Raw genomic sequence first — 23,713 nt, 5'->3', positions numbered from 1 at the left:
TTTAAGTCATGGTTTAAAAGCAGACACACGATAAACATCTGTGTTTTCACTTATTGTCTCACTTTTCTGGATTCTCTTTTCTTTGTTCTGTCTTCTTTCCTACTCTGTCGTAATATTTCACTCGCCACTTCTTGTTTCATTTTTTTAAACCGACCATTTCCCTTCTGTCTTCGTCCTCAGGAGGATTTATCAGCTTCAACGGGTCGTGGCGCGTTCAGGGCATCCTGGCTATGTCCCGCTCCCTAGGCGATTACCCCTTGAAGAACCTCAACGTGGTGATTCCTGATCCTGACATCATGACGTTTGACCTGGACAAGCTGCAGCCGGAGTTCATGATCCTGGCCTCCGATGGCCTTTGGGACACGTTCAGCAATGAGGAGGCAGTTCGTTTCATCAGGGAGCGACTAGACGAGCCTCATTTTGGTGCCAAAAGCATCGTGCTCCAGTCCTTCTATCGTGGTTGCCCTGACAACATCACCGTCATGGTGGTGAAGTTCAAAAGCAAGGCCAGTGAGCAGTAAAGCACCAGTTGATCATGCAGCGTATAACATGTTTGAATATGGTTAAAATAGAATGGGCTGAAGATAAAAGATTTATTATCTGGATCCACATTTTTTTGAGCGAGATCTATTTCCATCAAAGATACAGAAGTTCATACTCCAGTCAAACCCTCCGCCTTCTACCCTCCTCTGCTTTTATTGTTAAAAAAATACAAACATGTAAGATAATGTCTTTCATTAGGCTTAGCCGTGTCAGTCAGACATAATGTGAGCTCGGTCACTGTTATGCAAATTAAGAGATTTAGCACCCTGTAGCAATACACACTTTTATGAGTGTGTGTCTGTCCATGTGATAAACATGCATAATATTGTTACATTAACAGTCAACTCATCGTTTGGTCGATAATGACAAATTTAAAGGATATGAGATAGCATGCCGTTTCCCGTCCACATTATTTGAAGCTTGATGTCTTTAACTGGATGTCTGTGTGACCATTTAATCTCTGTTATGTTTCCACGTCACATTGTTGTTTCTGTGTCCGCTGAATATCCATCCTGATGAGCATCTGTGTTCTGGATCATGCACGTCTGCTTTAAACCATCAATATGACTCGACTCCCTTTAAGCCTAAACGACACAAATGATAACTTGCTTATGCTTGTTCAAATACCAACCTCATTGTACGGCAAAAGAATTGATTAAAATGCTTGCTCAGCGTGGGGAATTATTGAGTGTTTTGTATTGAGTTGCCCTATTATGAATTTAGCTTTTGAACCTTTTAGTTTATGTAAAACAATTGTTGTTATTTTCAGCCTCTGTCTGATTGTTAAGCCTATTGACGGAGTCTCTACTTCGAGTTGTCCAGATACACTCATTACCATCCTGTTCACAACGGCTGGATGGTGCAATAGATGGTCAACGAGCTTCACTTTGTGTTTAAAATATCAAACAAGTTTTTTAAAGCAATATCCTCTCAGATAATATAGTGACAATGTTGTAAAACTCTTAACTGCTAATTATTAACATAAGCATTATGCTTTATAAGTTATTTAATTATGCAAAAACATTAACAGTTCATTACAATGTTTAAGAAAAATGTAATAATTGATAATATATTTGTTGAAGTGATTACAGTCTGATAATATTTCATATAATTTGAATTAATTACTATTAAAGATTAAGATTTAACAGGCTTGTGTTTTACATATTGATATGTTATGCTTTCTTTGACTCACTGTTCTTATATTCTCATTTTCTACATAATATCAGGCTAATATCGTGAAAAAAAATCAAATTACTGTTACATTGCCGTCTGTTGACGTCATATTCCCTAAGAGACTTGTGTTTCTTCGTGATGCAGGATATCAAATGTTCCTGAACTGTAATGAAATGTAATCAGCCTTTGAATGAAATGTGTTATTGTTGCCTTATCTTTTAAGTCTTCATTTCCTGTCTGTTGTTGAAGAAAAAAACAAAACTCAAGTTCAAAAAGAAGCTGAAACCTGAACTAAAATTACAATAAAATGAAATTGGATAATTTGCTTTTTATGCTAAATGAATTTGTTTGACGGAAATATATTTAATGTTAAAACTGATGAACTGTATATATTTGTAAAAAAAAAAAAAAAATCATTCTGAATTTAATGCCTGCAACAAATTTTAAAAAAGATTCACAATCACCTTCTTTTTCTTTCTTTTTTTTAAAGTCAGGTAATTCTAGATGTTCTTATGTTCTTTTCTTTGCGTCAGTCCATCTGAGATGAATGCTGTCAACCGTGTTTCTGGATGATAATAAACAGTTTGTTTCATTTGGTAGAGTCTGAATTGTAAATGTAGTGACTCTGTTTACTCATAATGGTTTTCATACGTGTTCCAGTACTCATGTTGTTTTATGCTACATAAAATCACGGTGGTTTTTAAAGCAGTCCCGGCTGTGAGGTTGAAGCATGCGTCTTTTCATCCTTGCCCCCGTTGTTTAAAGATTGTTGCATCTTCCCTGCATCTTTTGATGATATTACAGTCAGTAAATGGTGAAATCCTCAAATTGCAATAAAGTGTTTAGTGTTAAAGGTTATTTTTAAAGTATTGGACTACTTGCCGAAGGATTTTCACAAAGTGGTGAAGGTCTCCCATCTCTGTTTGTGAATCACTGATCCTTTCCAGGATGCCCTTTCCATGATGCGAGCACCTGACCAGATAACCTCTACACCTGTGGAATGGATCAATCTGGTGTTTGTGAGCGTTCCACAACTTCCCAAGGCTTTTGTTGCCCTTTCATCAACTTTTTTGAGATATATTGCTGGCATGAAATTCAGACTAACCATATATTTACAAAAATCAATGAAGTTGATTTAATGTCTTTGTACTGTTTTCAAGAGAACTGTCAGAAAGGATTCACGGTTTTTGATGTGATGGAATGGATCATAACAAACTCACTGCAAAACTCACTACTCCTGTAAAATAACACCATTTAAAAGAATGTATGATATTCCAGACATTCTGAGAAGGTTGTATATAATGTTAGTATGACACCTCCACTGTTTCTATAGCAATGAAAAGAGTTACAGTATGTTCCTATTCCTGAATTGTTTAACTTCATCTATATGTATAATAGTAAAACTGCTTGTGCTTTTTCATTTGACCTTTTTCCTTGATAATGAACATAACAGAATGTTTACGTGGCATTTGTACTTGTTTATGTTGACTTTAATTAACTGTTAAAAAAAATTCTTAAAGATTAAATTGAAAATGTTACATTAAAATGATAAATGATCATGTATATTATGCCTTTTTCTTTTTAAAGAAAATATCCATCAAAATAAATTATACCCAGTACATGTCCTTGATATTTCATCTATTTTATTCAGAATAAATCAATTATAGTGATGGAAATGCATCCTTGGTATTTTGCCCTCATGAGATGTTAGTTTGCCACTTTTTCCCATGACGTTTTCTTTTATTCTACTTGTCTCAGAGGAGAAAATGCAGCAGAAAAATAATCCCTAACATCACATGACAATTAATTATATTGATCAATAAAGCTTGATTTTTGTCAATCTATGCCAAATGATTGAAAGCTGTCCCTTACAGAAGTCCATGAGTAAAGTGAGGAACATATTTTGGTCCTGCCAGTACCGAATCCTGATCAGTTCAAGTTTAAATCAGAGCATACGTTACAACTCAGTAAAATGAAACATGTACAGTAGTCCTGCATATTCATTTGAGGTAAACTGAGAATTGGTAAACACTTTTAAAAAGACTTTTTTGGAAAGCAAAACTTTAGTCTACATAGTGCCAACCTTTCCCCACAATTAAAGATGAGCAATCAACCAAAATGTCCCTGTGATGTCACTGCTGTGAGACGTCAATCCAGGAAGAAACACAATATTGAGCCAAACACGGACTTCCTGTCTGCTGGTGTGCGTGACCATCCTGGGCAGGTGTGATGTGGCCCCTTGCTGTGGTTTGGTAACTGGAGAACTTAGTTGCACTGTCACTATAGATATAAATAGCTTTACTGAAAGCTACGCTGGTGCAGACGAAATCCCATCAGGACAGGGGGGGAGGGATTATTCTGTCTGTGAATAAATAAAGCGTATCCATTGCAGACAGTATCCAAAAGGGACCAACCGGCCACAGCCGACAGATACAGCGATACAGAGGGACCATTGGCTACAGACGGTTATATAAAGAAGGAAACATTATCTTTTGGATATAGACTTAGCACTTTTAAGACATGGGTATACAAGGGTCCAAGATTCCTAAACAAGCACAGGTCCTGATGTTGGGTCTGGATGGATCAGGAAAGACCACATTGCTTTACAAACTAAAGTATAATGAGAGCGTGATAACTGTACCAACTGTGGGCTTCAATGTGGAGCCGCTGGAGACAGACAGAAGCAGCCCGGGCCTGACAGTGTGGGACATTGGGGGCCAGAAGAAAATGAGGCCCCATTGGAAGCATCACTACACGGACACAGCTGGTCTGGTGTTTGTGGTCGACAGCTGGGACCAAAAACGGCTGGACGAGGCCCGCAAGGAACTTCATAGGGTAATTAAGAGAATACTACGCCCTTCTCGGCTCGAGCGGATTTCTTAATATTTTTATTCAGCTTTTATAGGCTTTTAAAATTAACATTGCTTGTTGTTCTATTACTCAGCTTATGATGGATGTGAATGGTTTAACACTCATGGACAGAAGCTCCACAGTTCTCACATATGTGAACAGGCAATTATAATCTAATAACATCACAACACCTATGAGGCCAACCATTGCTTAATATGGAACTGACAAAACCAAACTGTGAATGCTCCACTGAGCAAACATCAAGCACAGAGGTCTTAGTGAAGATTATTTGCATATTATGCAGTGATGAGTTTTAAATGAGAAAGAAAGAAAGAGATGACTTTAATAATTTTGTCCAGTCTAAACTTGTCACATTCTTGAAACATATTTAGAAGGACCCTTTAATGAATGGATGATAGCATTCCATATTGTAAAGACTTTAATGATCTGTGCTCATTTAAATAATTTATCAACAGTTTGCTAAATCTCATAGAAATATTGACCTCAAAGATTCATTCTTCAACTTCCACCAAGTATAAAGTGTCTATTTACTGCTTATGGTCAAATAAACATTCTCAAAAAGGTTTGTTCAACAATGTAGAGATGAATGTTATTTATTTGTTTTCTCGACTTTTTAGGTCATGAGGTACGAAAGTCTCAAAGGAGTTCCTGTCGTGATTCTTGCCAACAAACAGGATCTTCATGGAGCTCTAAGCCCTGAAGCGCTTTGCCTGAAGCTGGACTTGAGGACAGTGTGTGAGGGCAGGGCCTGGTTCATCCAGCCCTGTTCAGCCATCACTGGCATTGGACTAGAAGAAGGTTTCAGGAGGATTGCCTATCTGATGAAGACTCCATTGAAACAGACTCAAGAAGACATTAAAGTGAAGATGAGATCTAAAGGATTCAGTCTTACAGCTCTGAAAAAAGTCTTGCTTTGAAGCAGGACACGGGTGAACATTTTTAAGATTCCATTCATGAGTAGGATTCCTTCTCGCTTACTTACGTAACGCTTCTCTGAAAGTTGGTCAAATAAGAAGAGGTGATAACAAAAGGAAATGATATAATCATTCTGCTGTGGTCATGATGGCAAATATTTTTGAACCATGCTGATAAGGGAAGTGGGGTGAACAATCATGGGTTTTAAAGGACTGATGTCCCCAGTTTTATAAGGACCACTTGCAAAACATGTCTGAAGATTAATTTTGATAACACAATTTTAGCAAATGAAATACTTCTACTGTTTTCTCTGTTTGTTAAATTTTAATACATTTTTGCAAAATATATAATGCTTTATGTGTTTGCATGGAGTCCCGTCCTAATCATGTTCAGGAATACATTTCAAAATTCAGTCAAAACCAGAGTCTGCCTATGTCAAATCAAATGGGGGAGTTTGATTGACTGAAGGATCCCAGGAGCTTTGTGTCAGGGGCTTTATGCTCCTGCTAGCGTCTCCCTTGGCAAACAGCTCCTGAGTGACGGCCCAGATGAAGAGTAGCAACAAAACCCCTATGGCAAAAAAAAATATCAAGCCGGGCCTCTGCCCACGAGGTCCGAAAGGACGATGTGGGCCCAACCTCCAGTGCACTCATCACGGTAGGGGACGGGTGCAGTGTGGATTAGGTGAGGTTGTGATGTCCAGGAAAATAAAAGTGGGAGTTTAGCAATTCATATTCTACTACTTTATCAGTCAAAAAAAAAAATTGAATTAAAAAAAATAAATTGTAGTTTAACCCAATACTCATTCAGTGAACTTCTAAAAGTTTTCAGTTTTCTTCTTAGTAGTAAATTTCGGTCTTTTACGTTAAAATGAAATATTTGTGTTGTAAAATACAATTTTTTAAAAATGTAGTTGCAAAATGTGTTGAGTAGTGTCATAAGATACAAGTACTCACGTTAATAATAATAAAAAAACTTAAAATAAGTGTTTAACATTCAGTGCATACAGTAGCCATGTATGCAGACCTTTGAGCAGAGCACAATGATCAACACACGTTTGCATGTTTTATATGGCGCGCGCTCAGACAGACTGGAGAGCCAGGGGAGCCAATCAGAGTGGAGGGATTTCCCCACCCTTCCTCTACGCCAGAACGAGGCTGCCCTCCTCCACCGGCATTCCCAGTGTGCACCGCGCGTAGCAGCAAGAAATAGTCGCTAAACGGAAGGTTGAGAAAAGAGAACCAGAAAGGGTAGCTGCGAGCCGAATCCACGAGTTAAACTGTAACGGAACCTGAATTAACTAACATGGCTGACAACGAGAAACTGGACAACCAGCGGCTGAAGAATTTCAAGAATAAAGGCCGTGATTTGGAGGTAAAAGTTGTGCGGATTGGTATCGACTCCCTTTTCCTCGGCACCGCTGCTCTATTCACGACTAGCTTCGCCCCCTGGCTTCCTTGTGACGTCGTTTCTAATTTCTACCGTTGGGAACTTTGTACCCAAACCCTCGGCAAAGGTCTCAACAGTTCGCCACTTTTATATTATTGGTCTCGGCAAGGCTGTTAACCTTTGAGAGCCGCTGGTTTCGTCACACCATGAGGCCGCGTTGGTTATAAAACATACCAGAATAGCGAGTCAGAGTTCATCGCCTCCGCTGGATATGCTCGGGCCCAATGGGGACAGGCTAGCTTAACCGACGCTTATATCCACTGAACGGATTCAGCTGCAGTTCAATGATTAAATCATTGACACAAAGCTTGTCATAGATAAGTATTAGCTTGACTGATAAGCCAACGCAGTAACAGATAATCATCAGTTTGCCGCTGCAGTTAGCTAACCTGCGAGCTAGCATGGTTGCTAGCTGAGTTACCATCAGTGGTTGGGCTTGGTGCTTGTGGCTGCAGTTCCACCCATCCCCCGTCTTCATCACCAAAAACAATGGCGGAAACCAGTCAGCCTCTTAGCTGACCAGTTACCTGGGTCTTAAAAATCATATTCCACACTTCACCAAGGTTACATATAGATAAATGTATGCTTCTACTGTCATTTTATTATACCTTATTGATCACACGACTAATAGGTTAATGCTTTATGTTGAATATCGTTTATAAGTTAGGGGTTGACTGTATAGATTTGCTTCATCAATGTTAAGATTATGATGTAATATTATGGAGAGTCCTTTGAAAGTGAGTGAACAGGATGTACTCACAAATTCCTTCTGACAAGCAGCTCGTTTTGCAATCCAGTGGCCACCAGTTGTTTCTCTAAACAACCTGTTATCTTCATGTTGGAGGTCTGTCAGTGGTGGAAACTTGCGTCATCAAAAACATGTAGCCCCAGTTTGTAAATAAACCTTATCAGCTTCAAATTTTTTAACACACTTAGCTAATTCTGAGAGAAACTAATCATTATAGAACTGGCGTTTTTCCACAGACATTAAAATTAATGTAAGCCTCCTTGAAAATATGATTTATTGCAGGAACGCATTAGTGCTGACTTGAATGTTGGTCTGCCATCATTCTCTACTCTTGAATGTTTTGTATAGGCAAGAGCAAAGACTGTTGAAGATTAGTGAATATAGGGTGGTAGCTGGCTTATTACGACATAAAAAATCTCTACAGTACCTTCTGCTGAGTCACAGATAATCAGACTTGTTAAGTGTGTTTCAGTGGTACTGTAAATGGCATGTGAGCTGTCAGGTTAATGCTCCAGGCATGTCAGATACTGTTTATCACCAATGTTGGCAAACTGGACTGTGGAATCACACTGTACCCACATTTAATGCCTTTTAGTAAAAAAACAGGCTGGAATTAAAGTTCCACATTATGTCATGTTAATGTGTTGTTTCTTCCAGACTATGAGAAGACAGAGGACTGAGGTAGTGGTGGAACTCAGAAAGGTAATACATTTTTATTATATTGTGGAATAAAAACATTGTCGAATTCTAACCCAAAAGATTTCAGAAACTTCTACAGCTGCATTTGAACTTGGGTTTGCTCTATGCATTTTATCATTGAAGTTATGCTCTGACAGATGCTTTTCTTATGGTAAATTTCTTTCATACATGAGAAATATTAATTTTGCTCCCTTCATCCTTTCACAGAACAAAAGAGATGAACACCTTCTGAAGAGGAGAAATGTGCCGCATGAGGACATCTGTGAAGACTCGGATGTTGATGGAGATTTCAGATCGGTATGGTTCTGCTTTTTTGCAAGTGAAACATGAACTACTGTACAAGCCTGAGTTGTAGAGATTCATGTATTGGTTATGTTTACAATGCTGTCCTATAGAACAATTGTATTTATTCCAAGTAGAAAATATGACTTCTTTAAATGAAGAAATAAATGTTCACTTAGTGCAATGAGCAGGGTCATCATTAAGGCAGACATTAAACATGCTAAGTAAGAGACCTTTGGACCCGCTTGTGACTTAACAATAAATACAAACACATCTAACATTCAACAGCAACTGTCAATTCAAGGCAGGCTAATGTTTATTCACTCTGTAGAGGGGTTTTGACATTTCTTACTACCATCAAACTGTTGGATTGATGCATATTAAACAACTGTTATGGGAACCTTCTTGACACTTGTATAAAATGCATCACTATGTGTATACACCACAATAATCACATGAAGTAAACTCAGGCTTTAAGGATTTGACTAATTTACAAGAGCAGTTAATTTCCTGTGGTCTTTATCGTGAGTTCAGTTTAGGTTGCCAGATGTTTTGAATACAACATAATGATTTTAATTAATAGTTATCCATTACATATAGACTTAACTAGCAATTGTATTGATTTCTCTTTATTCTAATGCCATTTTTTTCATTATTTTGTTACCAGTCTGTTTTCTGCAGACTGGATACATTCTGCTGATGTGTTTGTTGCAGTCAACACAAATTGTAGAGAGCTCCTTTTTTCAGCTTTAAATAATCTCCTTAATTCACTTGATGTCATTTTACTTGCCCTGTGTCCTCACCCCTCAAAATTTGTCTCTTTTGATTTAGCTGTTTTTACCAGATGTCCACAGCATAGTGTGGAGTATAGTTGGAATTAATGAAAAATGAGGGTTTTTAGCAGTCATGTTGAATCAGTGTCAGTAGCTGTCCCTTTATGTTGGAACACATAAGACCTGCTTATTTGAGGAATCCCACTGCCACTAAGAGACTCTACATTAGGTGACATTGCTGGAAAAAAAATAACTACGCAGCAGTTCAGGAATGCAGTCACAGTAACTGCCTAGTGGTATTGAGAGGAATGACTTGAAATATGCTGCTTAGCAATATATCAATAATGACATGCTGCTCTGATTCACTGCAAGATGTGAGAGTGGCTATTGTGTAAAATTACCGATCCCTTCTGGGTTGTAAAGTTATTTTCTGAATTTTTGCAAGTTTTAACTTCATCTCATGCTATGTATAATTTCATGCAACATAATACCCTGGGAATTTACAGCTCAATTGTCTCTTTGTCCAGAGCAATTTTTGAAGATATGATTGGACACAGAACTTTAGTTAAATTCTGATTTATTTAATTCCCGTGGTGATATACGGTGTGTTTATTAAGTATTAGAAATACTACGCTGAGTATTAATTTTCCTGCGTGTGAATCTTTACGATATGTATGTATGTAATTCCATTGCCAGATTACACACTTGATTTTGTGTTCATCTCATCACACAAATTTGTTTTGCTTATTCTTGTGTGTGTAACCAGATTTGAACCTGGATAGTTTGATTTTATCATTCTGTTGCTGTTGTTGTGCTACGATAGGGAATATACTCGATACTTCTTTGAGATAGTGAGTGTTGCAATGTGTAATGATACAGCTTCTGATCTATCCACATCAACACAAATTTCCAGTAATGTAGACAACTTCCTCAGATTTAAATTTTTTTTTAAAAAATCCCACAGATAAAAGTGCTACAGAATACATGTGTGTGTGAAGTTAATCTTACTCTGATGGCAGGCAGAGTAGGAAGTGTGGTGGCTACTGCATGTAGTGCATGAGGCGCTGATAGCTGTGAATCCTCTCAGAGAATGATATAAAGCTCACTACTGAATTCACATGATGAAAGTTTCCTGGTTGCCTGTGTTTCTCCACAACCCAAAAAACAATTCAGAACAGAGGCTCTGATGGTTTTCTCTTCTGATAAATGTCAAATGTTCTCATTCCACATCCCTACAATTGGAGATTTTCCCGGTTGTTCCATCCAGATAAAGACATCTTGTTGAACCTAAGTCTATGGCAGAAATACTTGGTTTCTAAAATGTATCCATGTAGCTCTATTTAAAAATAAGGACTGTTACTGAAATAAAACAAAAACAAAAACAGATGAAGCATTTGCTAGTTGACAAACTTTGGCAAATGATTGCTGTTGATAAACAAATCAAAAAGAAGCAGCATTTCTCCAAAATTGTCATGTGAAATACAAGTGTGTGACTAATACTGCAGAAAGTTTTGTGAAAAACTGGGTCAAGATTGTTCTGATATTCCCTCAAATCAACAGACTCGAACTCCAAAGGGCCCTGAAACATTTCCTACATTTTCTGAGCCACTTATTACAAAATCACAGCAAGAACTTCTGCAGTTTGAGATGTTGTTCTGGCCGACTGCAACAGCAGTGTTTGTGATGGATGTTCAGGACCATAGTGATATCTAACACTATTTCTAGTTTCTTTGTGATGTTTGACAAATGTAAATCTGCTGCGGTGAACATTTTTGTGCTGGATGCACATGTCAGAATTGTAACTGCTGGCTGTCGGTCTGTCTGTTTCACTCGCCCCCTGGTCATGATCACTGCTTGATTGAAAGAGATCCTCAGATGGGTTCCTCCTGGAGGGCATCAGATGCATTTGCTCATTTACAGATGATCTTGTTAAATGCTAACCTGTGCATCCTCGTACTGCCAGCACAAATACGCATCCCTAGGGAATAGTCATTTTTAACCTGTAAATAACCTCACTTTTCAAATGGCATACTTTTTTACAAATTTGTGACCTTCTCCAAACCTTTGTCTTTCAGCAAAACACCTCCCTTGAAGCAATAGTACAAGTAAGTATGCTGTTTCGCCTTTTCACTCATTCCATTGATTTGCAGTGAATTTTATTCAACATAATTACACTCATAATCCTTTGAAATCCGTGTAAAGCCTATAGATTTAAGTCGTGTTGTTTTTTATTGTAAATGTTGTTTGGCTTCTTTCAGAATGCCACCAGTGATAACCAGGGTATCCAGCTGAGTGCTGTTCAGGCCGCCAGGTGGGAACACAAACCTGACATTTTACTGATTATGTGTTCATGTTTGCAGCAAGTCAACTATCTATATATTGTCCATCCACGATTATTTGGTATCACATTTCTTACAATGTAATATTGAAGACAACAGTTGCACACACGGTCCTGTTTGCGCCTATGAATGAAAGGCACACCGATTTTTACACAAAGAAACTAGAAATGGGGCTTTAGTCTAAGATTTCCTGAAAGTTTAAACTAGTTATGGCAGAAAAATAAGATTGTTGTTTGCAGCATTTGCAGAGATGTTTAATAAGTTGTCTTGTCAAATACATTTAAGTAGTGATATCCATTTAATGACTGTCCGGATACTGGTCATGCCAGTCAGTAGCTCTTTGACAAGCACACTCAGTGATTTTCACAGGGAAAGGTCACTTATTGTCTTGTGATCTTCCAGATTTCTTTTAGTGTAAAGTAATTTTAATTTTTCTGTCATTAGCATCTATTTTGCATTAATATGTTAATCCTGAGGACATCTTCTGACGGTGCCTGCTGGTATTTAACGTAGACGTTGGACCTTAGCAGATTAGAATTCAATAAGTAGACTGTTCGTTCTTAATCCGTGTCAATGAGCTGCATCTTTTTTCACTATGGAAACATGAGTATGAGCAGTGGTCTTATTTTTTCTTGCATTTGCAGGAAGTTGTTGTCCAGTGACCGTAACCCGCCCATCGATGACCTCATTGAGTCTGGAATCCTTCCTATATTGGTCCACTGCCTGGACAGAGCTGACAAGTGAGCAGGCGCTTCATCTGTTTGTTTGCATGTAACCGTCATTCCGTCTTCATCATGTGTGACAATGGGGCAGCAAGTTGGTTCGTTTAGCTTAACATGATGAGTTTATCCACAATTCAGCAACTAAAGACAGTGTTTTGCCCGGCACACAACTGAACATTTTCACAGTTATGTAAATGTGTTCCAGCTTTTGTTTTGCTGAAATTTGCAGAAACACAAATGACTGATCTGCACGTTTCACAGTTTGGCACTCCTGCTCAGTCACAGTCACTTTTCTAGCCACCTTCATCCATCTCTTTCATCCCTATACAGCCCCAATCTCCAGTTTGAGTCGGCCTGGGCTCTGACCAACATAGCATCTGGTACCTCAGAACAGACCCAAGCGGTGGTTCAGTCCGGTAGGTGCAGTTGTTTCAGAACACAAAACTTTTTTTCCCCAGTCTCCTTTATTTCTCTATATTATAGAACACCATATTGACAATTACTAAGGGAAATCTTTCTAGTATAAACTGTGTGTTGTCTTCTCACGAGAACCTTTCTTAGTTTTAGTATTGCCTATATATTGATATTTTGTTAAAATAATGAATTCTTTTTTCTGCGAAGAGGCGTGATTTTTATATTTCATGCACATTTGTACTTCAAGGATCATTATTTCTTTTTAGAATTATCCTCGTTTGTTGCAGGTTTTATTAAATCCACAGGACAAATAAAGCTTTTTTAATTTTGACACCATTTGTCCTTTGTTGAAATTTAAATTTTTCTTCCCATGTTGTTTCTGTTTTCTGTTCTAAACAAATTATAAACTGGGGCTCGTCCACATCTGGAATCTGGATGTTTCCAAATTATTTTCTCAAAGATGAAACTTGGGTCAGGGTTAGCTGCTGTACCTGATTTAAGCAACACATCAGATCTTGGGATGCCCTTAAATGTTATTTAGACTGACGTGTTTCCTTTGTGTAGACGCTGTGCCACTGTTCCTGAAGCTGCTTCGCTCTCCTCACCATAATGTTCGTGAACAGGCAGTCTGGGCCCTGGGAAACATCATAGGTTAGTTCTTGTTGCTGTGAATACATAAAAAATGTTAAATTGGCAGCAGCCTGTACATAGACTGGTGTCTGTGTTCCCTCCAGGTGATGGGCCTCTGTGCAGAGACTATGTGATCAAACTGGGGGTAGTCAAGCCGCTGCTCACCTTCATCAGTCCCTCCATCCCCATCACCTTCCTCCGCAACGTCACTTGGGTTATGGTCAATCTGTGCCGCCACAAGGACCCTCCACCATCTATGGAGACCATCCAGGAGGTGTGTGTGTAGAGTTGCTTGTAAACTGGGTGGGCATGTCTCAATTTGTAAGATTTCCTGGCTTGTGAGTCGGACTTCCTTTGCCCAGTTCTGGAATAGGAAGCTGACTTTCCCATACTGGAATTATTGAAGTTTGATCAACCTTGAGTTATCAGATGTTAATCTACAAAGTTAAACTGTAAAGTGTTTGATAATCTGATTGTATATAATCTCTGGATTTTAAAAGAATCTCCTTTCATTCTGATAGTCCGATAATGGATTCCTCACGCCATGTTTGTCGTTGTTCCAGTTCCTTATAACACCTGTCTTTTCTCAGATCCTGCCAGCTCTCTGTGTGCTGATCCATCACACCGATGTCAGTGTGAGTAGCCTTTATTTCCTCCATATTTTTTTTATTTAAACAGGCTCTAGCTCCCAGACATCATGTAACTACGTGCAATATAACCCCGAAAAATAAATAAAATGTATAACAGAACGAATGAGAAGGTATTCATTTGTTTACCTTCTTCACTGCTTCCAGATCCTGGTGGACACCGTGTGGGCTCTGTCCTATCTGACGGACGCTGGGAATGAGCAAATCCAAATGGTCATAGACTCTGGCATTGTCCCTTATCTGGTGCCTCTGCTCAGTCACCAGGAGGTCAAAGTTCAGGTATGAAGAGGAGTTTTCAAGAGACTAAAGATGTTTGTTTAGGTGAAAACATAATTCACTCATCAAACTTCATTAACCTTCCCTTTTGCGTCCAGACTGCTGCACTGAGGGCTGTTGGGAACATCGTCACTGGCACAGATGAACAGACCCAGGTTGTGCTCAACTGTGATGCTCTGAGTCACTTCCCTGCACTCCTCACACACCTGAAGGAGAAGATCAACAAGGTAATAACACACTCTGTACCTCTGTAGGCACACACACCTCCTGGTATGATGGATTTAATGTGTTGTATGGAAGTGATGAAAACAGAGACTTGGGGCTTGTGTGAATGTCGTGTGAACGTTATAGAGATGGGACAGATAGTTATTTCTTGCAAAGCACATCATGAGGATGAAGACGATGAAGAGGACCTCCAAGGCTGGTTATATGTAGTGAGACAGAACAGTGGGGGGTGGCTGTGGAGTTTGGGTTACCTTTGTGTGTGTATGTGTGATCTGAGTGTGATACCATGGGTCGGTGGCCAGAGGGTGCTGACAGCCACGGGCTGCTGCTGATATCGAAGTGCATTTGAGACCAGTCACTTAGAAACGAGGCCCCATGTTTGTGACTCGGACGATGATTAGAGCCTCAAAAACACCCCACGCCCCACCCACACGCCCCGTCTCGACCGGAGGTCACTCTCTCAGGGCGGACCTCTGGATTCTGATCCAGTACAGATGCAAAACGCAAATGTGATGTTTTATTCTAAGCAAAGCCAACCAGAACCGTTTCACCTCTCTGCTTGGAGTCATCAGATGGTTAAATTCCTGGATTTTCTACATAAAACCTGTGTTTGCTTGGACCTCCATGATTCTATTGCTCAGCTAATCACCCCCTCCTCCATTTCTTGTGTTTGTCCATGTTGTCCTGCAGGAGGCAGTGTGGTTCCTGTCCAACATCACAGCAGGCAACCAGCAGCAGGTGCAGGCTGTCATCGATGCCATGTTAGTCCCCATGATCATTCACCTACTTGATAAGGTGTGAGCCCTCAACTCGCTTATAAACCACATCACATGAATCATGAATGATTATTTTAGGGAACATTTTGCTCACTTGGCATGTTCATTTTTTTAGGGTGACTTTGGGACACAGAAGGAAGCAGCCTGGGCCATCAGCAACCTGACAATAAGCGGGAGAAAAGATCAGGTAAGAATCTTCTAAACTGCATCAGTTTTTCCTAAAACGGCTGAACAGAATTCCAAATCTTGCAAGATTTGGAATCGAATTGGGTCAGGAAAACACGAGAACTCTAAAACCGATATTTCACATGGTCTCCGTTTCCCTGCAGGTCGCACACCTGATTGAGAATCAGGTGATTCCTCCGTTCTGCAATCTGCTGATGGTGAAGGACGCCCAGGTGGTTCAGGTGGTTCTGGATGGCCTCAGCAATATCCTGAAGATGGCAGATGATGAGGCTGAAACTATCGCTAACCTTATTGAAGAATGTGGAGGTAGGAAGGTTTTCTCGTGTTGGTGTTTAATTACATAAATTCTGCGTATTTGACTGAATTGTATTTCGCTCCCTCAGGTTTGGAAAAGGTGGAGCAACTGCAGAATCACGAAAATGAAGATATCTACAAGTTGGCATATGAAATTATTGATCAGTTCTTCTCATCTGATGATGTACGTTACAAGCAGCCACTACATTTAAAAGATTCTCAGTCGTGGTGTTTGTTGTGTGTCAAGTTGAACCTTTAGACCGATGTCACATTCCAGTACTTGTTAACAACCTGTCGCCTCGTCTTTTCATTCAGATCGATGAAGACACCAGCCTGGTTCCAGAAACCATTCAGGGCGGAACTTACGGCTTTAACTCAGCCAATGTGCCAGCCGAGGGATTCCAGTTCTAGACTGCATCTGGGGTATTCTGGAGTTTTGTTCACGATGCAGCACTCTGTTCAACATAAAATATTAGAGCGAGAGAGAGCGAGAGTGTGAATTTGATCCATTGTGCTTGGCTCGTGGGATCCATGGCTGCATCTTATCTGAGAGAAAAGTGTGTGGATTTCATTTGGCATTCCAGGGGGAAACAGCCCAAATGAAGTTAGAGATGGTGAGTGGGTGCGAGTGAGAATGAGTGGCTACATATTGCAAAAAAGCAAAACATCTACATCGTACGGTTGAGAGACATGCCGACACAACTTCTGTGTTATTGGAGCTGTCGTCTTCAGAAACCTACTTCAAATGACAACAAAAAACAAAACAAAACTCGATGTCAACCTACGGAGAACCAAGGACATCCAAAAATAACAAATCAAAGAGATCCTGAAATATCACAAAACAAGAAAACGCAGAGATGGACAGAACATCAAATATGAACTGAGATGAACCACAAACCATCATGATTTTGCGGTCCTCCGACGAAAGAGGGCGCCACCCTCCAAGTGCCCCTCGACCAATCGGCCACGCTGTCAAGACGTGTGTGAATGGACCCATTGTGTATGAATGTCTGGACTCAGTGCTCAGGAGCCAGGTTCATCTCCTCCACCGAAACGCCCTCCCAAAAAAGGGCACCATCCTCTCCCCCCTGGTGGGCGTGGCCAGGAATCCGGCAGTGCGTGACGCATGTGCGAGAGAGTGGACGGATGAGTTGTGTGTGCTTTGCTGCGTGCGTGACTGGGAGTATGCAAGACTGGGTGAGAACGCATGCAAAGAAAAGGGGAATACAAAAACATCAGAAGAGAAGCAAAATTGAGAAACGCAACAACGACCTTCGCAACGATTTCAGGAAAAGGAAATTCTTGCCTACGAAAGAGAGGCTGATCCTCAAATGCCTGAACGGAAGAACTTTGGATATGAGAAAAAAATCGTCATCAAGGATTTATTTTCTTCTTTTTGTTTGTTTCGACTTGTTAAGTTAGTATTAATTGACACTGGACGGTGCTGTTGGCAGGTGTAGAGCAGCAGTGCATTGTATTGAGATGCATTTGGTGGCTTTTGTGCTTTTTTTTTTTTCCTCCAATATATTACTTTTTATCATTTTTTTATTTTCTGCTTTTAGTTTCATTGCTTCTGTAAAGGTGATTGACGCCGATCGTGTACCACCCTCACGCCAGTCCCCTGACCTACGCACCAGACATGGGCTTGATGCTGTGAAATTCTGACGCCATCACTATAATCAACAAAATTACCTGTTCCTCTTGTGACACTTTATTTTTCCTTCAACTTGCAGCAAAATCACTGCGTTGCAGTGTTGTTGCTATAGCTTTGACTTATCGCCAAGGGAGATGAGAACAATGGCCATTATGTGTAGGATTGTGACTCATAACCTTTGCATGTACTAAACTATAGCACAGTTATTTTTAGGATATTTTAGTTTCGTTAGACTGTGGATACAGTGTAATTTTCATTTTTAAGTAAAACTGTGCTTAAATGTTACATGTTTCCCCCTCCCTTAGTGTCCGATTTGCTAAATAATCTATGGTTTTGCACACGTACTTCAAAGTGTGGCCTGAAGTCTTTCAGAAGGTGTGTTGGTCGGTTTCATAGGTTTCGACCTGCCAACAATCTACAATATGCATCACTCAACCACAATCTTTGTCGTCTTTCTAGAGTAATCCAATGATGCGTTTAGGTGACACTTGAGAAAATAATGACTATTTCAGGAGCAGCGGTAATACACCTGCTAACATATCACAGATGAAATAAGATGAGATTTAACCTTCCTTTTCTCAAGGTCAAGGAGCGTCCCACTTGGGGCTCCTCCTGGGTGATGAATTAACCCATGAACAAGTTTGCTGTACCTTTCTACCCTACAGTCTTTAGCCCCATACTACTTTATTGTGTACAAGCTTACCCCTGCTTGACCATTTTTGTGTTGACTTCAAACACTGTAGTAAATGATTACATGTTGTGCTCATACACCTTCTGTTAAACTTTATTTTTTGGCAGCATTCCTTGTTAGCAAACATGTGGTTTCAAATCTAAAATTATGGAAGAAATAAAGGTGGTTTGCCCAAAGTCATTTTGGGAGATAGGCTAGGGGATAGGTTGTCTTCTAGAAAAAATAAATAGTGAAACCCAAATCGGGAGAATGCCTGTGTGTGTATGTGTGTGTGCTTTTCTGTGAATAAGTGACGTCATTCAATATTTTGTACTTATTTTTCATCTAGACATGATTTTCCTCTTGGTCTTGAATTCAAATTGAGAGAAGGCGGTGTCTGATTGGCTGGTCAGAGGACTCATCCGAGTACGTCATACGTGGATTTTGGAATGATGCGTTCAAAGTGAACGGAAACGTGGGAGTTATTGGTCGGCAAATGTACACGGAAATGATCCGCAGCAGGGGCAAAAAAGCTTCAAACGTGAATGTGCGTTACATCGTAAAGTGTACTGTTCTCACTTTCTATATACATTTAAAATGTGTTATTGTGCCTCATTGTGATATTAAACCGAGGGCCGTGAATGCATCACATATGGGAACAGGAAATAATCGCCCTGGAAGTACTAGTGCAGTCCTCAGATCGGATGGTGAGTTTTTCCACTAGTTTTTCCTTAAGAACTAATACAATTTTGTTAGTTTTTTATTTACGGAAAGTTAAACAGACGATATAACTTTATTGGGTTCTAGAATTAATAATCCATGGATGTAATCCACGTAGCTGACGACTAGACATGGGAGTGCAAATCGTCATAGATGGAACTACACATTAACAGTTTTCTGTGGACGTCGTGTGGAAATGAAGAGCGTGGGTTTGTCTTAAATTAAAAATACATTGTAGGAGAGAGAAAGTGAACAACGTTTGTGTTTGTGAAAAAAATTGGGATTTTTTTTTTGGGTTTAAAGAGTATGACGTAGCGTTTTAATCCAGTTAAAGTTGGTGAGTTTCGCTGCTGATCCGTTACGCGTTTGAAATCGGGCGCCTTAAGGATGCAGTTGGATCTGATCCTCAGCTTTATTATAGTAAAAGGAGGAGAAGCAGTAAAACTCTAACAGGAATAAAATAAGAGTGACGGAATGCAAATAAGGTTCATATATACATAAATAAACAAAGACAAGTCAAACATTTTAATAGTACTGTAGGAGTACTTGTCATGAATGCATTTTAATCCAGTTTCTGCACATTTTAGATGAAACCTTCCTTTTAAAGATCTTGTTTTTGTTCTGTTCCATTAAGAGCTTCTCAATAACAGGACAGCTCAACCTGGAGTCCAGTAAATGTGTTACAGTAATAAAGTTTGGCACATTGTATTTATATCATACTCCAGCTATGACTTTGAAAGAAAACTCATCAATTTATCTTCACTGTTTATCTAAGACGAAACCATCATTTCTAACCTCAGCCAGTAAATTATTTATTTTTTTGATCAGCCAGGTGTTTTTTTTTTTTTTTAAATCGTCTTGTAACTATGGAAACAAATGACAGATAGTGCTTCCTGAGATGCCACCAAGTGGGATCTTGTGTATGGAACAGGAACAGAACCGAGACAAACATCAGTTTGTTTTAGTCAGAGCAAAATACTCTATTAGACATAAGTTCTTCACTTCAATGATCAACTTTTAAATAGCAGGATGCTTAGGTTTATCCTAATAGGTCGTAGTACATTCCTGATACTTACACCATTATTTTTCATGACCATTTATACATTCAGATGTGATGGGTGTGTTAATGAGAGCTGTGTATTTTATTCATAGAGGTCATTGTGTTGCTCTGGGCTAAATTATCAACATGGGAAAACTAATAATTAGAAATCCACTACTTGTAACCCTGACCTAAGGAGTAGATACAACATGTAGTTTTTCATGCATCCTGCTGTCCTGCTAGATCTTCTCCCTAAACCCTCAGACCTGAGGCTGGACTGGAGTCTCCACGATGCACAACCTGGAGGAGGACCTGACGTGTTCCGTGTGCTACTCTCTGTTCTCTGACCCGCGTGTCCTGCCGTGTTCACACACCTTCTGTAAGACCTGCCTGGACAACTTGCTCCTGGCGTCCTCCAACTATTCCGTGTGGCGTCCCCTCCACCTGCAGCTGAAATGCCCCAACTGTCGCAGCGTGGTGGAGCTGCCGTCGACGGGTGTAGACGCTTTGCCCATCAATGTGTCTCTGCGGGCCATCATTGAGAAAGTAGGAGAGAATTCGTCTGAAGCGTCTACTCTAGATTACACATCACGATGAAATCCTGTTACCGGTCAACACTCCCATCAGTTTGTACTCAGTTGTTTCTGTCCTCAGTACCAAAGTGACAACGAGCCGCCGCCCCCCTCCTGTGAGGACCACCACCGGCAGCCGCTGAACATGTACTGCATCCAGGATCGGCAGCTGATCTGTGGTTTGTGCCTGACCATCGGGGAGCACCAGGGTCACCCCATAGACGACCTGCAGGCAGCATTCATAAGGGAAAAACACACCCCGTCGCTTCTGCTGGCCAGACTGTCTGAGAGCAGATGGGACAAGGTAGGTGGGGGCGGGGGGGGGGATTCCGTTCACATGTGGTCGGACGTGTGGAATAAACTGTAAAAACCTTGTTGCTGCCCTGTGCTCGTCGTCCTCTGCTAGGTGTGTGAGCTGGGCCAGCAGCTGGAGGAGGAGAAGAGCCGCTGCGAAGGTCTGGTGAGGCAAGACCGACAGGAAGTCAGTCGCTATTTCCAGCGGTTAGAGGCGCTGCTGGCGAGGAAGAAGCAGGCCTACCTGGAGGCGCTGGACGAGGCTCACGCCGAGGTGTCGCGCGCCTTCGACCCACTCATCTGCAGAGTGAAGGGGCTACAGGTGTGTGTTTGGTTCACGTCCCGGTCACCAGGATGACGCAACACAGATGGTTAAAAATCAACTGAGTAAAAGACACACGAGGGTCTCGTTGGTTTTTACATGGTCAACTTGAGTTACTATAGCAACTCCAGTTGACGCAAATGCTACATTAACTTTGTGGTTTTTGAAATTAGTCTGGAATTCTTATTTTAGTACAATATTTTCTACACTATAAGGCGTACCTAAAAGCCTTTAATTTTCTCAAAAACCGACAGTGCGCCTTATTTATGACAAAAAGTTTTGAAATAGGCCATTCACTGAAGGTGCACCTTATAATCAGATTCACCTTTTATAAGAAAAAGGTTTAAAATAGGACATTCATTGAAGGTGCGTCTTATAGTGCGGAAAATACTGTACACATAAAGGTAAACACACAATCAGGGCAGCTTTAATGATGATAAACAAGTTGTTCCACTCAGTGGTGTTCATGAGCCGTGATGGACGTCTTTGATTTGATGCAGGAGGAACAGATCGACCTGGTGTCCTTGGGCTCCTCGGTGGAGGAGGAGGAGTCACCGCTGGTCTTCCTGGAGAAGGTGCATTTGTTCCGGGAGCGGGTGGAGGAGTTCATCACCGCCCCCCTGCCCTCGGCGATCAACCTCTCCGTCACCCCGCGGGCAGCAGAGTACCTCCAGCAGCACTGGCCGGCCGTGACCATCGGGAGTCTGGACAGAGCGCCCGTCCCAACGATGTGCTGCTGCTCCAGATGCGGGCGTGTGGAGGCGGGGGCCGAAGCGGCGGGGGGTCCGCCCGACAGCTGGATGGAGCGACCGTGGGCCGACCTGCGTCCGACCGTGACTGTGGTCCTTCTAGCGCTGATGCCGCTGCTGCTGCTGGCGGTGCTGTGGGTCAGTCCGGTCTGGGGGGACACATACAGTTTCTATCTGGTGTCCCGGTTTGGTGAGGCGGTCCTCGACCTGAGCGGTGAACTGATGGCGTCTGTCGGCAACGCGGCGGGGTCAGCGTACGCAGCGATGGAGTCCGCTCTGCACACATGGAGCTCCCACCTCTTCTCAGTCTAGGAAAAGGCCTTCCAGCTGCTGACTGCCATGTTTAAAGCTCTGACATCCCAGTGAACGAGTTCAAAACTGGATCCTTCAACTTTCATGCAGAATCCCAGGAAATCTATTTCTGTTCTTCTAGCAAACAGGGAAAATAATCCACTTTAAAAACCACCTTTTAAATGATTTGACATTTCTGTATTTACATTAACATGCACACGCACCAAACGCTCCGAAAACCGACGCATCTTATGAGACGACGACGCATCGCAGGTCCTTTACTCACTATCACTTTAGATAAACAGATAAATATAAAGTTATGACTTATTTTATTTTTCTAACATCTGTGGAAAATAGTTTTTAAAATTCTGCAACATAACGAAATAAGATGTCTTTGAGGGTTGGATTTGTCCTTTAACCCTTCTGTCAAAAATACTAAGATTCTAATCGGGATATAATTTGCTCAAAATCTTACTAATGAAGTTGATATACTTGTAAATCTTTTATTATAGTGTTAACCCTTTTGATTGTTTTTTTTCTTCTCTGAGGTGTGTTCTGTTTCCATTCCACCCAACTAACAACAAAACATCCTTTTGCACATTTAACTTTGCAAAACCCAACATGATGAGTCACCTTTCCCAGCATGCACTGGACATTTCAGTAGCTTTCCTTTTGTGTCGGAGCTCGGAGCAGCAGATGCTCTCGTATCTCCTTACACAGGACTGTTTACAGTATCTGAACTCTGGAGCCTGGTGAGTGGAACCAGACGGCCGACCCGACTGCAGGAGTCCACAGATCGTGTTGCAGGGATGCTCGGCGCTCAGTGGCTCCTAAATAGCCTCGTTTTAGAAGTGTAATTCCAGCAGGATCGATCAATCCGACCGCAGCACTATTTTTAATAAAAAGGTGCATTAAAGCTCTCGATTTTAAAATGTAAAGGTTTTGGTTCGGCGTCTTGGCTTTTGTTCTGAACGGTCTCAGATTTGGGTTCAGTATGTTCACAGGTAGGAACGCGAGGATCTGGTGACACTACAGTACGTCAGCAGGACGTTTAAACATGAGTCAGATCTGTTGTGGTTTGTTTTCTCAGTCATAATAAATGTTATTACACCTTTATGTAGTTTCTATAACGTCTGAAACATCAGAGGAGCAGTCAGAACGTTGGGTGTCCACAAAGTACACGACTGTTGTTCATCTTCCAGACATCGTTTGTTCGATCCCCAGCAGATTGGAGTTGTGTGTGTGTGTGTGTGTGTGAGATTGTTGCGCTTTGAAAGATACCGTTTATGTCCTGTGATCCGGTTCTGTCGCTGGGACACCCGAAGGAAGACGATGATGATGAAGCTGACATGTCAACGTGAAACTTCCAGAACACTTTTATTTAATTCGCGTTTGTTTGAACGGAAACGAGATGTACCTAAATATGTAATCATTTGCGAA

General features: G+C 40.8%; 4 protein-coding genes across 8 annotated transcripts in view; all 4 read left to right on the top strand.

Annotated features, from left to right (window-relative positions):
* ppm1lb (protein phosphatase, Mg2+/Mn2+ dependent, 1Lb) overlaps window positions 1–3,368 on the top strand; it is a 42,606-nt gene extending 39,238 nt beyond the window's left edge. Inside the window, exon 4 of the mRNA XM_068317374.1 lies at window positions 181–3,368. Within this exon, the coding sequence (XP_068173475.1) occupies window positions 181–521 (341 nt within the window). The 3' untranslated portion in view covers window positions 522–3,368. The remainder of the gene's footprint in view (window positions 1–180) is intronic.
* A 714-nt stretch (window positions 3,369–4,082) lies between these two features.
* arl14 (ADP-ribosylation factor-like 14) lies at window positions 4,083–6,196 on the top strand. The gene is made up of 2 exons (XM_068317375.1): window positions 4,083–4,551; window positions 5,205–6,196. The coding sequence occupies exons 1-2, from the start codon at window positions 4,237–4,239 to the stop codon at window positions 5,502–5,504; spliced, it is 615 nt and encodes a 204-aa protein (XP_068173476.1). The 5' UTR covers window positions 4,083–4,236; the 3' UTR covers window positions 5,505–6,196.
* Window positions 6,197–6,690: 494 nt separating this feature from the next.
* Window positions 6,691–18,774, top strand: kpna4 (karyopherin alpha 4 (importin alpha 3)). 2 transcript variants are annotated; one of them, XM_068317988.1, is made up of 18 exons: window positions 6,691–6,876; window positions 8,357–8,401; window positions 8,606–8,695; window positions 11,529–11,558; window positions 11,712–11,764; window positions 12,437–12,532; window positions 12,845–12,930; window positions 13,493–13,579; window positions 13,663–13,832; window positions 14,149–14,193; window positions 14,353–14,484; window positions 14,580–14,708; window positions 15,397–15,501; window positions 15,598–15,669; window positions 15,812–15,974; window positions 16,052–16,146; window positions 16,278–16,385; window positions 18,636–18,774. In XM_068317988.1, exons 1-17 carry the CDS (start codon window positions 6,808–6,810, stop codon window positions 16,371–16,373), a joined length of 1,563 nt encoding a protein of 520 aa, XP_068174089.1. In that variant the 5' UTR covers window positions 6,691–6,807; the 3' UTR covers window positions 16,374–16,385; window positions 18,636–18,774. The 2 variants fall into 2 exon arrangements, with proteins under 2 accessions (XP_068174089.1, XP_068174088.1); XM_068317987.1 differs by lacking the exon at window positions 18,636–18,774 and having other exon boundaries at window positions 16,278–18,585.
* Window positions 18,775–18,852: 78 nt separating this feature from the next.
* Window positions 18,853–23,681, top strand: trim59 (tripartite motif containing 59). 4 transcript variants are annotated; one of them, XM_068317991.1, is made up of 5 exons: window positions 18,853–18,993; window positions 20,310–20,591; window positions 20,700–20,921; window positions 21,024–21,233; window positions 21,734–23,681. In XM_068317991.1, exons 2-5 carry the CDS (start codon window positions 20,337–20,339, stop codon window positions 22,292–22,294), a joined length of 1,248 nt encoding a protein of 415 aa, XP_068174092.1. In that variant the 5' UTR covers window positions 18,853–18,993; window positions 20,310–20,336; the 3' UTR covers window positions 22,295–23,681. The 4 variants fall into 4 exon arrangements, with proteins under 4 accessions (XP_068174092.1, XP_068174090.1, XP_068174093.1 ...); XM_068317989.1 differs by having other exon boundaries at window positions 18,854–18,993; window positions 20,289–20,591; XM_068317992.1 differs by lacking the exon at window positions 18,853–18,993 and adding an exon at window positions 19,019–19,211.
* The last annotated feature ends 32 nt before the right edge of the window (window positions 23,682–23,713 follow it).

The sequence above is a fragment of the Antennarius striatus genome, chromosome 6 (assembly GCF_040054535.1).
Source record: "Antennarius striatus isolate MH-2024 chromosome 6, ASM4005453v1, whole genome shotgun sequence".
NCBI classification, from domain to species: Eukaryota; Metazoa; Chordata; class Actinopteri; order Lophiiformes; family Antennariidae; genus Antennarius; species Antennarius striatus.
Note: the sequence above shows the minus strand (reverse complement) of the source record. Positions and strands in the feature narration are given on the sequence as shown.